Consider the following 14,745-nt stretch of genomic DNA (forward strand, 5'->3'; position numbering starts at 1 on the left):
GAAAAGGTATTGACGCTTAGGGAAGGCTATGCAGAACCAAACTAAAACTGAACCGGCTACAAAGTAAACAAAAACGGAACGCTGGACGACAGCAAAGACTTACTGTGGAGCAAAGACGGCGTCCACAATGTACATCCGAACATGACATGACAATCAACAATGTCCCCACAAAGAAGGATAAAAACAACTGAAATATTCTTGATTGCTAAAACAAAGTATATACATATACACATACAACATTTTTGCACATTATAGTCCGAAAAATAAAAAGACACACGAGGACATAACGAACAGTGAGTAAGTAACTGTGTGATACTCTTCCATATCGGTAGGTATGGAAGAATATTACTTAGAGTATAGGCTTTGTAGATGTCGGAAAACAGCGGGAAACAGAGTGAAAGTAAAAAGGTATTTAATGCTTAAACCAAAAATAAACAAAAGGTGAGTGCCCCTTAGAAAAGGCATTGAAGCTTAGGGAAGGCTATGCAGAACGAAATTAAAACTGATCAGGCTACAAAGTAAACAAAAACAGAATGCTGGACGACAGCAAAGACTTACTGTGGAGCAAAGACGGCGTCCACAATGTACATCCGAACATGACATGACAATCAACAATGTCCCCACAAAGAAGGATAAAAACAACTGAAATATTCTTGATTGCTAAAACAAAGTATATACATATACACATACAACATTATTGTCCGAAAAATAAAAAGATACATGAGGACATGACGGACAGTGAGTAAGTAACTGTGTAATACTCTTCCATATCGGTAGGTATGGAAGAATATTACTTAGAGTATAGGCTTTGTAGATGTCGGAAAACAGAGTGAAAGTAAAAAGGTATTTAATGCTTAAACCAAAAATAGACAAAAGGTGAGTGCCCCTAAGAAAAGGCATTGAAGCTTAGGGAAGACTATGCAGAACCAAACTAAAACTGATCAGGCTACAAAGTAAACAAAAACGGAATGCTGGACGACAGCAAAGACTTACTGTGGAGCAAAGACGGCGTCCACAATGTACATCCAAACATGACATGACAATCAACAATGTCCCAGCAAAGAAGGATAAAAACAACTGAAATATTCTTGGTTGCTAAAACAAAGTAGAAATATCGCTCAAAGGAAGACATGAAACTGCTACAGGAAAATACCAAAAGAGAAAAAGCCACCAAAATAGGAGCGCAAGACAAGAAGTAAAACACTACGCGCAGGAAAACAGCAAAAAAGTCCAAATAAGTCAGGGTGTGATGTGACAGGTGGTGACAGTACACCTACTTTGAGACAAGAGCTATAGTGATGCATGCTTGGTTATGCTTTAAAGTCATATCCAATAACGACTTTTTACTGTCAACTGAGTTTGGTTTTTTAATGATTTCTGCTGGTGGTGTGCCTCCGTGTTTTTTCAACGCAAAAAAATGTGCCTTGGCTCAAAAAAAGTTGAAAAACACTGCTTTAGAGCACATCTCCATCCATCCATCCATCTTCTTCCGCTTATCCGAGGTCGGGTCGCGGGGGCAGCAGCCTAAGCAGGGAAGCCCAGACTTCCCTCTCCCCAGCCACTTCGTCCAGCTCCTCCCGGGGGATCCCGAGGCGTTCCCAGGCCAGCCGGGAGACATAGTCTTCCCAACGTGTCCTGGGTCTTCCCCGCGGCCTCCTACCGGTCGGACGTGCCCTAAACACCTCCCTAGGGAGGCGTTCGGGTGGCATCCTGACCAGATGCCCGAACCACCTCATCTGGCTCCTCTCCATGTGGAGGAGCAGCGGCTTTACTTTGAGCTCCCCCCGGATGGCAGAGCTTCTTACCCTATCTCTAAGGGAGAGCCCCGCCACCCGGCGGAGGAAACTCATTTCAGCCGCTTGTACCCGTGATCTTGTCCTTTCGGTCATAACCCAAAGCTCATGACCATAGGTGAGGATGGGAACGTAGATCGACCGGTAAATTGAGAGCTTTGCCTTCCGGCTCAGCTCCTTCTTCACCACAACGGATCGATACAGCGTCCGCATTACTGAAGACGCCGCACCGATCCGCCTGTCGATCTCACCATCCACTCTTCCCTCACTCGTGAACAAGACTCCGAGGTACTTGAACTCCTCCACTTGGGGCAAGATCTCCTCCCCAACCCGGAGATGGCACTCCACCCTTTTCCGGGCGAGAACCATGGACTCGGACTTGGAGGTGCTGATTCTCATCCCAGTCGCTTCACACTCGGCTGCGAACCGATCCAGTGAGAGCTGAAGATCCTGGCCAGATGAAGCCATCAGGACCACATCATCTGCAAAAAGCAGAGACCTAATCCTGCAGCCACCAAACCAGATCCCCTCAACGCCTTGACTGCGCCTAGAAATTCTGTCCATAAAAGTTATGAACAGAATCGGTGACAAAGGGCAGCCTTGGCGGAGTCCAACCCTCACTGGAAACGTGTCCGACTTACTACCGGCAATGCGGACCAAGCTCTGGCACTGATCATACAGGGAGCGGACTGCCACAATCAGACAGTCCGATACCCCGTACTCTCTGAGCACTCCCCACAGGACTTCCCGAGGGACACGGTCGAATGCCTTCTCCAAGTCCACAAAACACATGTAGACTGGTTGGGCAAACTCCCATGCACCCTCAAGGACCCTGCCGAGAGTATAGAGCTGGTCCACAGTTCCACGACCAGGACGAAAACCACACTGTTCCTCCTGAATCCGAGGTTCGACTATCCGGCGTAGCCTCCTCTCCAGTACACCTGAATAGACCTTACCGGGAAGGCTGAGGAGTGTGATCCCACGATAGTTAGAACACACCCTCCGGTTCCCCTTCTTAAAGAGAGGAACCACCACCCCGGTCTGCCAATCCAGAGGTACCGCCCCCGATGTCCACGCGATGCTGCAGAGTCTTGTCAACCAAGACAGCCCCACATCATCCAGAGCCTTAAGGAACTCCGGGCGGATCTCATCTACCCCCGGGGCCTTGCCACCGAGGAGCTTTTTAACTACCTCAGCAACCTCAGCCCCAGAAATAGGAGAGCCCACCACAGACTCCCCAGGCACTGCTTCCTCATAGGAAGACGTGTTGATGGGATTGAGGAGGTCTTCGAAGTATTCCCTCCACCGATCCACAACATCCGCAGTCGAGGTCAGCAGAACACCATCCTCGCCATACACGGTGTTGATAGTGCACTGCTTCCCCTTCCTGAGGCGGCGGATGGTGGTCCAGAATTGCTTCGAAGCCGTCCGGAAGAGCACATCTCTTTCCTGCTAAATGTTTTTATTCTTTCAATTTTGAGGGACAAATATTGCATGGAAGTGCATATCTTCTAAACCAGGGGTGTCCAAACTCCGACCCGCAGGCCACATGTCTTCAATTTGGGCACCAGTTCAAGAAGTCACCAACATGACATGTTGGGAAATTGTCACCATTTTCTGGACAATGTGGGGAATTCAGATCGGTGGTGCATTTACCTGTATGACCCAATACAAACACCCTTTCCTAGTCATGATACAGGAAAAAAAAATAAAAAATTCAACTAGCACAAAAAGTCAACACACCTGCTCTCTGACCTTTGTGGATATTAGGAAAAACAATGTAATTGCCATCAAAAAGTCGAAATCACACCCCTTCAAATCCATTGCAAAGCATGATGGGAAAAAAACGCAAAACTTGATATTTTCGCTTGATGACAAAAATGTAAAAAGGTCGTCATGGAAGTAAAGAAGGTAGGAGTTGAACTGTCACATACTCTTAATATTCAATTATAATAATTATTATCTATACATTATATTAATATGTAAACACACACACACATATATATATATATATACTTTGAATTAAAAATGTTTTAGTAAAAAGTTTTTTCTCTTTTTTCCATTCTAGAATATTATATTGTTAGTGTTGTTGTTTTTTTTATCCAATTTGATTTTATTGTTGTGATTTTGTACGGTGTCCTTGAGTGCCCAGAAAGGCACCTTATAAATAAAATGTATTATTAGTATTATTATTATTATGTTTTCTTGTCAAATTAAAACTGTTTGATACATAATATGTCGACATTCTTTAAAAATAGTTGATCAAAATAAAGCATACTTGCCAACCTTGAGACCTCCGATTTCGGGGGGTGGGGGGTGGGGGTTATCGTGGTTGGGGTGGGACGGGGGCGTGGTTGGGGGCGTGATTAAAAGGGGAGGGGTATATTTACAGCTAGAATTCACCAAGTCAAGTATTTCATATATATATATATATATATATATATATATATATATATATATATATATATATATAATAAATACTTGAATTTCAGTGTTCATTTATTTACACATATACACACACATAACACTCATCTACTCATTGTTGAGTTAAGGGTTGAATTGTAGGTTTTCGGGAGAGGCGCTGAATTTCGGGAGTCTCCCGGAAAATCCGGGAGGGTTGGCAAGTATGAAATAAAGTATTTTTTTCATTTTTTAAGAAATATTCCTTTAAAGATTTTGCTTCTTTTTTTTTTTTCCTAGCAAAATTGTGACTTTTGTCAGATAATTCCGAATAACTCCCACATAATATTGCAAATAATATTTGAATGTGATCGCTTTTTCTCAAAATGCAAAAAAAAATATATTCTCACAATAATGCAACTTTATTGTAATATTTTGACTTTTTATTACATTATAGTTTTACTTCCAGTTTGTAAAATTGCATTGAACTCTCTCTTCCCTGTAGGAAATAATAGAAATAATCCGTTCCAGGGTCAAACTGTCCATCAACCTAAAGCCTTTTAACTGTTTTTCATGTTTTAACTGGAAAATAAGTGAGAAAAATCCACTTTGTTGATTTTGTTGTACATTTCCAGACGCAGACGTCCGACATCCGTCACCCCCCAGCTCTCCCCTTCCTCCCTCTGTGATTGACATGGACACAAGTTTGTCTCACAAACCCAGAAAGGTCTACGTGAAGCAACGCGTGTCCGGCTCGGCACTTCCTTCACACGCAGGTTTGCAGCAAAAACTTCTTCCTAGCTTTGCTCAAATAGCATTAAAGCCATGGTTTGTAAACTGTTTACACGCCATACCGTGGACTAGAGGACAGGTTATAAAGAAAACAAAACGGGAGTGCTGGAACACAGCAAAAACACTTACACAGCAAAATGTGGAGCAGACGGCGTCCACAAAGTACATCCGTACAAGAGGTACTTCAACTTGCAAACAGTACCGTATATACTTTACCATATATGTAACTCTTATGGGTATAAAAGGTACTTCAACATGTAAACAGTACAATATGTACTTGTCATATATTTAACCCTTTTATGATAAAGGGCACTTCAACATGTAAACAGAACAGTATGTACTTGTCATATATTCAACCCTAGATATATAAGGGTACTTCAACATGTAAACAGTACAGCTTTCATGTTTTTATTTCTATTTTATCTATGTTTCTATGTTTTATCGAGTGTTTATCTAGTGTTTTTCATGTTTTTATTTCTATTTTAATTTTTTATTATATATTCTAACTTTCTATTTTTATTTTTTACCTTTTTGTTTATACTTTGTAGCACTAGATTTTGACAAATTCATTATTATTACAGTATGTACTTGTCATATATTTAACCCTAGATATACGATATAAGGGTACTTCAACATGTACACAGTACAGTATATACTTTATTATCATATATGTAACTCTTATGGGTATAAAGGGTACTTCATGTAAGCAGTACAGTATGTACTTTATTATCATATAGGTAACTATTATGGGTATGAAGAACAAAACTACACTGGACAGGGTATAAAGAAAACTAAACGGAGTGCTGGAACACAGCAAAAACACTTACACAGCAAAATGTGGAGCAGATGGCGTCCACAAAGTACATCCGTACAAGAGGTACTTCAACTTGCAAACAGTACCGTATATACTTTATCATAGATGTAACTCTTATGGGTATAAAAGGTACTTCAACACGTAAACAGTAAAGTATAAACTTAATCGTCATATATTTAACCCTTATTCCATCCTTCCTGTGTTAGCGCGTTGCCACTAAATTCCACCGTTATAACATTTCACACAGATAAGCGGAGAGCGGGAGAGGAAGTACGGAACAAAGAAAATAAATCCATCTGATTTTCAGAATAAAATTTAGAAAATGTTTTTTATTTAAAGGGTTTTTTCATTTGTCACTGAAGGACAAATCAAGTAATTATTTACACACAAATTCTTGTATTTCTTACCTTCTTGAGACAACCCTTTCTAGATATATAAAGATGTGTATTTACATTAATAATATATACATACTATGCAAATGTAAAAAATGTCAGCTTTTAGTTTTTTTGTTTTGTGTTTGTAATTGGTTTTTAATCTTCATTACTTACTTCAATTTATTACAGTATGTCTCTATATACATATTTATTTATTTATTTTTTTAATTAATTTTGGGCCAAAGGGGGCGCATTTCAATTTCCTACACACACTTGTTATTTCATATGTTGACCAGAGGGTGAGCACTTTTAAAACCGACACAGTCAATTAGAAAAATCCCTCCTTTTTGGGACCACCCTCATTTTGACCAAATATTAGATGCAATATTATTGGGACCATGATTTATGTCATCACTTGTTCACACCTCCTCATATGGAAGATACTTTTCCTTCTTCATGTCTCAAGAAAGATAGAAATACAAGAACAAACACACACACACACACTCTTGTATTTGTCCCCTTCTTGAGACCTCCGAATAATGCCTACCCTTTCTAGATACATAAAGAAGTGTATTTACAACATTAATAATATATACAAACTATGCAAATATAAAAAAGCTTGTTGTGAAAAATGAGTTGGAATTTCACAAGAAAAAGGTCACAATTTCACAAGAAAAACGTATAATTTTGGCAGTGTTATAATAAAAGTCGTAATTTTACTCAATGCAAGTCAAAATTTTACAAGAAAAACTGAACATTTGTGCGATGTTATGAAAAGAGTCGTAATTTTACTCGACAAAAGTCACAGTTTCATAAGAAAACTTTAACATTTTGGCAATATTGTAATAATAACCGGAATTGTACTCTGCAAAAAGATGACAATATTCATCATTTTACTCCAAAAATATCACTATTTTACAAGAACAACAAAAATTTTTTGACAATATTGTGATAAAAGGCTAAATCTTATATGACAAAAGTAAAAATTGTACATAAAAAAGTAATAATTTGGCATAAAAAAAGTAGTAATTTTACGGGAAAATATTTCAATATTACAGAAACAGAAATAATATAAGAAATTGCTCCCAATTTTATAAGAAAAAAGTCGACATATTGTGAGAAAAATACAGCTTTTCGTTCATTTATTTTTATTTTATCTTTGTAATTGTTTTTTGGTTATTGAAGTATGTCTCTATATACGCATATATATACACACACACCATAAAGTGTTGTCAAATGATAACATTTTGAAATCAGACGAATTACACTTTTGAATTAACCTTGATTAATAAGAGGTTATCACACTCATGCATAATTTAGACTACTTAAAAAATTCAACACAATTGCAATTTGTTTGTCGGATAGTCGAGCCTTCTACTTTTTATACGTTTTACTTTTGCATTTATTTGTTCAAAACTTGTTGTATCTAAAGTCCAGTCAGGGTAGATTGTGAAGGGAAATTTGCCATTGAGCATAAAAGTCAAAGTGTCCGAAATATTGGTTTGCTTACGTTTCATGTGTCAGGTAAACGGCGAGGAATGGGGGGGCAGTTCCTACTGTACAAGTGTGATTAATTTGATTTAAAAACGCAACAATTGTTGTCGATGTCCAGGCTCGTCCCCACAACGTCCGCCAGCCCTGATCTCGCCTACGTGGACACAAACCAGGAGCAAACACGAGTCCGTGTATGCCAGCCTCAGCTCGGAGTCCAACCTCAACACAGCTCGCGAGAACCTGCTCAACTCTCACTCGTCACGTCCTTCCACAGGTTGGTCCAAAAAGCTCCTCCATTCTAAATCTAGTCCTCTCTTCACTCATAACCAGCACACTTTAAGTGGGAATGAAGTCAGAGGCGGAATAAGGCTCATTACAAAGTAAAGTTGCAATAGTGTGACAAAATGTGTAATATGAGCTAAAAATTGAAGGGACAAGCGGTAGAAAATGGATGGATGGATGATGAAAAAATTATTGAAAGATGGATTTTTTTTTTTTTTTATAATAACGCAAATGTTTTCTCATGATATTACAATTGTTGTAATTTTAGCCTTATTCTGATTGTATGACTTGATTCCCATAAAGTGACAATTTCATTTAAAATGTTGTTAATACTACATTATTTTAATCATTGGTAAACTTTATTCTTGTCTTGACAAGCGTATTCTTTCCATTCTCAAAATTATGAGGGTTTTTTTTCCCCTTAAATGATCATGACTTCACAATGCCATCTCACATTTTCCTCCCATAATATATCAACCTGACTTTTATAATGCAAACATTTTGTTTATTTTTGTAACATTTTGTTCTCATATTTATTTTCTAATATTCTGACCTCTATTTTAAATATTCATTGTTTTTTTTTAAATTATGACTTTATTCCGGTAATTTCTCTACTTAATTTTTTATTGTTGTCAAAATATTTTATATATGTATGTATATATACATATATATATATATATATATATATATATATATATATTTTTTTTTTTTTTTTTTTTTTTTTGTGTATATATATATATATATATATATATATATATATATATATATATATATATATATATATATATACATATATATATATATATATATATATATATATATATATATATATATACATATATATATATACACACACACACACACAAAAAACTATATATATATATATATATATATATATGTATATATATATATATTTATGGATATATATTTATATGTGTATATATATATATATATATATATATATATATATATATATATATATATATTGGGCTCTGTACCGAGGATGTCGTTGTGGCTTGTGCAGCCCTTTGAGACACTTGATTTAGGGCTATATAAATAAACATTGATTGATTGATTGATTGATATATATACAAAAAACTATATATATATATATATATATATATATATATATATGTATATATATATATATATATATATATATATATATATATATATATATATATATATATATATACACAACAAAAAAAAAAATATATATATATATATATATATATATATATATATATATATATATATATATATACATATACATATATATATATATATATATATATATATATATATATATATATAGATATATATATCTATATATATATATATATATATATATTTATAGTTTTTTTTGTCTTATCCTTGTATATTTTTGCTATTATCCCAGTGAAATTGCAACATAATTCTTCTAAATTAGCGATTGTATTCCCCCAACTCCAAAATTATTTTATTGTTATAAATTTGTTTACACAAAATTCCAGCACTATTTTTATTTGTATTTATTTATTTATTATTAGAATTATGAAAATTCTTTAAAGTAGCTACCTAATATTTTAAAATAGCTCAATTCATTATTACTAATATTAAACATTAAATATGAACTATTTGCAAAAAAAATGAGCTTATTTTAATCATTGGTAAACTTTATTCTTGTCTTGACAAGCGTATTCTTTCCATCACTTCACAATGCCATCTCACATTTTCCTCCCATAATATATCAACTTTACTTTTATGATCCAAACATTTTGTTTATTTTTGTAACATTTTGTTCTCATATTTATTTTCTAATATTCTGACCTCTATTTTAAATATTTTCAGTTTTTCTTTAAATTATGACTTTATTACGGTAATTTCTCTACTTATTTTTTTATTGTTGTCAAAATATTAAAACTATATATATATATTTATATATAGTTTTTTTTGTCTTTTCCTTGTATATTTTTGCTATTCTCCCACTCAAATTGCAACATAATTCTACTAAATTAGCGATTTTATTTCCCCAACTCCAAAATTATTTTATTGCTATAACATTTTTTACACAGAATTTCAGCACAATTTTTTTTCCATTATTATTTTTTATTTATTATTAGAACTATGCAAATTATTTAAAGTAGCTACCTAATGTTTTTTTAAATAGCTCAATTTAATATTAATAATATTAAACATTAATTATGAACTGTTTGCAAAAAAAATTTCTTATTTTAATTCTATGATTTCATCCTTGTAAAACATATTTTTTCAATATGACATATTTTGGGGATTTTCGGATTCATATTAATAAAAGTACATCCTGCTGAAATTAATATTGGGATTTTTTTCTTCAATAATAATTCTGTATTTTTCTACAATTTTGATTTTAATCTTAAATAATTCTGTATTTTTCTACAATTTTGATTTTAATCTTAAATAATTCTGTATTTTTCTACAATTTAGATTTTTATCTTAAATAATTTTGTATTTTTCTCCAACTTTGATTTTAATCTTAAATAATTCTGTATTTTTCTCCAACTTTGATTTTAATCTTAAATAATTCTGTATTTTTCTCCAACTTTGATTTTAATCTTAAATAATTCTGTATTTTTCTCCAACTTTGATTTTAATCTTAAATAATTCTGTATTTTTCTACAATTTTGATTTCAATCTTAAATAATTCTGTATTTTTCTCCAACTTTGATTTTAATCTTAAATAATTCTGTATTTTTCTACAATTTTGATTTCAATCTTAAATAATTCTGTATTTTTCTCCAACTTTGATTTTAATCTTAAATAATTCTGTATTTTTCTCCAACTTTGATTTTAATCTTAAATAACTCTGTATTTTTCTCCAACTTTGATTTTAATCTTAAATAATTCTGTATTTTTCTCCAACTTTGATTTTAATCTTAAATAATTATGTATTTTTCTCCAACTTTGACTTTAATCTTAAATAATTCTGTATTTTTCTCCAATTTTGAGTTTAATCTTAAATAATTCTGTATTTTTCTCCAATTTTGAGTTTAATCTTAAATAATTATGTATTTTTCTCCAATTTTGATTTTTATCTTAAATAATTCTGTATGTTTCTCCAATTTTGATTTTTATCTTAAATAATTCTGTATGTTTCTCCAACTTTGATTTTAATCTTAAATAATTCTGTATTTTTCTCCAATTTTGAGTTTAATCTTAAATCATTCTGGAATTTTCTATAACATTGATGTTAATTTTAAGTAATTATGTATTTTTCTCCAACTTTGATTTTAATCTTAAATAATTATGTATTTTTCTCCAATTTTGATTTTAATCTAAAATGATTCTGTATTTTTCTCCAATTTTGATTTTAATCTTGAATAATTCCGTATTGTTCTCCAACTTTGATTTTAATCTTAAATAATTCTGAATGTTTCTCCAACTTTGATTTTAATCTTGAATAATTCTGTATTTTTCTCCAATTTTGATTTTAATATACAATTATTTTGTATTTTTCTCCAATTTTGATTTTAATCTTAAATAATTATGTATTTTTCTCCAACTTTGATTTTTATCTTAAATACTTCTGTATTTTTCTCCAATTGTGATTTTAATTTTAAATAATTCTGTATTTTTCTCCAACTTTGAATTTAATCTTGAACAATTCTGTATTTTTCTCCAACTTTGATTTTAATCCCAAATAATTCTGTATTTCTCTCCAATTTTGATTTTAATCTTAAATAATTCTGTATTTTTCTCCAACTTTGATTTTAATCTTAAATAATTCTGTATTTTTCTCCAACTTTGATTTTAATATTGAAAAATTCTGTATTTTTCTCCAATTTTGATTTTAATCTTAAATAATTCTGTATTTTTCTACAATTTTGATTTCAATCTTAAATAATTCTGTATTTTTCTCCAACTTTGATTTTAATCTTAAATAAGTCTGTATTTTTCTCCAACTTTGATTTTAATCTTAAATAATTCTGTATTTTTTCTCCAACTTTGATTTTAATCTTAAATAATTCTGTATTTTTCTCCAACTTTGATTTTAATCTTAAATAATTCTGTATTTTTCTCCAACTTTGATTTTAATCTTAAATAATTCTGTATTTTTCTCCAACTTTGATTTTAATCTTAAATAATTCTGTATTTTTCTCAAATTTTGATTTTAATCTTAAATAATTCTGTATTTTTCTCAAATTTTGAGTTTAATCTTAAATAATTCTGTATTTTTCTCCAATTTTGATTTTTATCTTAAATAATTCTGTATGTTTCTCCAACTTTGATTTTAATCTTAAATAATTCTGTATTTTTCTCCAATTTTGATTTTAATCTTAAATAATTCTGTATTTTTCTCCAAATTTGAGTTTAATCTTAAATCATTCTGGAATTTTCTATAACGTTGATGTTAATTTTAAGTAATTATGTATTTTTCTCCAACTTTGATTTTAATCTTAAATAATTCTGTATTTTTCTCCAATTTTGATTTTAATCATGAATAATTCTGTATTGTTCTCCAACTTTGATTTTAATCTTAAAAAATTCTGAATGTTTCTCCAACTTTAATTTTAATCTTGAATAATTCTGTATTTTTCTCCAATTTTGATTTTAATATAAAATTATTCTGTATTTTTCTCCAATTTTGATTTTAATCTTAAATAATTATTTATTTTTCTCCAACTTGGATTTTTATCTTAAATACTTCTGTTTTTTTCTCCAACTTTGATTTTAATATAAAATTATTCTGTATTTTTCTCCAATTGTGATTTTAATTTTAAATCATTCTGTATTTTTCTCCAACTTTGAATTTAATCTTGAACAATTCTGTATTTTTCTCCAACTTTGATTTTAATCCCAAATAATTCTGTATTTCTCTCCAATTTTGATTTTAATCTTAAATAATTCTGTATTTTTCTCCAACTTTGATTTTAATCTTAAATCATTCTGTATTTTTCTCCAACTTTGATTTTAATATTGAAAAATTCTGTATTTTTCTCCAATTTTGATTTTAATCTTAAATAATTCTGTATTTTTCTCCAATTTTGATTTTAATCTTAAATAATTCTGTATTTTTCTCCAATTTTGATTTTAATTTTTTAAAATTCTGTATTTTTCTCCAATTTTGATTTTAATCTTAAATAATTCTGTATTTTTCTCCAATTTTGATTTTAATCTTAAATAATTCTGTATTTTTCTCCAATTTTGATTTTAATCTTGAAAAATGCAGTACTTTTCTCCAATTTTGATTTTAATCTTAAATAATTCTGTATTTTTTTCCCAACTTTGATTTGTATCTTGAAAAATTCTGTATTTTTCTCCAATTTTGATTTTAATCTTAAATAATTCTGTATTTTTCTCCAATTTTGATTTTAATCTTGAAAAATGCAGTACTTTTCTCCAATTTTGATTTTAATCTTAAATAATTCTGTATTTTTTTCCCAACTTTGATTTGTATCTTGAAAAATGTTGTATTTTTCTCCAATTTTGATTTTAATCTTAAATAATTCTGTATTTTTTTCCCTACTTTGATTTGTATCTTGAAAAATTCTGTATTTTTCTCCAATTTTGATTTTAATCTTAAAAAATTCTGTATTTTTCTCCAATTTTGATTTGAATCTTGAATAATTCAGTGCTTGAAAAACGACAAGTTCCTTTCTGAGTGTGTTGTATTTACTTCCTGGCAGAGGCGGAGCCAGAGCCCCCTGCGTGGGAGGAGTGCGTGGTGTGCTACGACGAGGCGGTGGACACGGTGTTGTACTCCTGCGGTCACATGTGTCTCTGCCACAGCTGCGCCCTCAAACTGAAGAACGGCGAGTGTCCCATCTGCAGGAAGAAGATCACGGACGTCATCAAGACGTACCGCAGCTCCGCACGACGTTGACCGACGACATTTCTGGAGCCTTCTCTTGGACGAGCGCGTACCTAAAAGGGGCGGAGCCAAGAAGATGTCGCGGTCCCATCGTTTGGACGACACCTTTTTTTACGTAGCAGACGTTGACGCGCCGCGATGACGTCACGCAGTTTGCTAGTCAGGATTGAAGCAAGAACTTTCTACTTAGACATCAATATGTGTAAATATGTCCAATCTACTTAGACATCATCTATGATGTCAATATGTGTAAATATGTCCAATCTACTTAGACATCATCTATGAACAGATGTGTAAATATGTTCAATCACATGAGTCATATGGTTATGGTTTTTTTTTTAAAGTCTTTAAAATATGTTTTGCATTGCAATAAATCATAAAGTGATGAAATTATTCTGTATTTTTCTCCAACTTTGATTTTAATCTTAAATAATTCTGTATTTTTCTCCAACTTTGATTTTAATCTTAAATAATTCCGTATTTTTCTACAATTTTGATTTCAATCTTAAATAATTCTGTATTTTTCTCCAACTTTGATTTTAATCTTAAATAATTCTGTATTTTTCTCCAACTTTGATTTTAAACTTAAATAATTCTGTATTTTTCTACAATTTTGATTTTAATCTTAAATAATTCTGTATTTTTCTACAATTTTGAGTTTAATCTTAAATAATTCTGTATTTTTCTCCAATTTTGATTTTAATCTTAAATAATTCTGTATGTTTCTCCAACTTTGATTTTAATCTTAAATAATTCTGTATTTTTCTCCAATTTTGATTTTAATCTTAAATAATTCTGTATTTTTCACCAATTTTGAGTTTAATCTTAAATAATTCTGGAATTTTCTCCAACTTTGATTTTAATCTTAAATAATTATGTCTTTTTCTCCAATTTTGATTTTAATCTAAAATTATTCTGTATTTTTCTCCAATTTTGATTTTAATCTTAAATAATTCTGTATTTTTC

The 14,745-nt window shown here is 31.5% G+C and overlaps 1 protein-coding gene across 1 annotated transcript in view; it reads left to right on the plus strand.

Moving 5' to 3' along the window:
• The window catches only part of neurl1ab (neuralized E3 ubiquitin protein ligase 1Ab), an 87,984-nt gene extending 73,973 nt beyond the window's left edge, over window positions 1-14,011 (plus strand). Inside the window, exons 5-7 of the mRNA XM_061968268.1 lie at window positions 4,829-4,969; window positions 7,786-7,941; window positions 13,595-14,011. Coding sequence (XP_061824252.1) covers window positions 4,829-4,969; window positions 7,786-7,941; window positions 13,595-13,791 — 494 coding nt within the window. The 3' untranslated portion in view covers window positions 13,792-14,011. The remainder of the gene's footprint in view (window positions 1-4,828; window positions 4,970-7,785; window positions 7,942-13,594) is intronic.
• Window positions 14,012-14,745: the final 734 nt, after the last annotated feature.

Source organism: Nerophis lumbriciformis, linkage group LG02 (assembly GCF_033978685.3).
Source record: "Nerophis lumbriciformis linkage group LG02, RoL_Nlum_v2.1, whole genome shotgun sequence".
In the NCBI taxonomy this organism is placed as follows: domain Eukaryota; kingdom Metazoa; phylum Chordata; class Actinopteri; order Syngnathiformes; family Syngnathidae; genus Nerophis; species Nerophis lumbriciformis.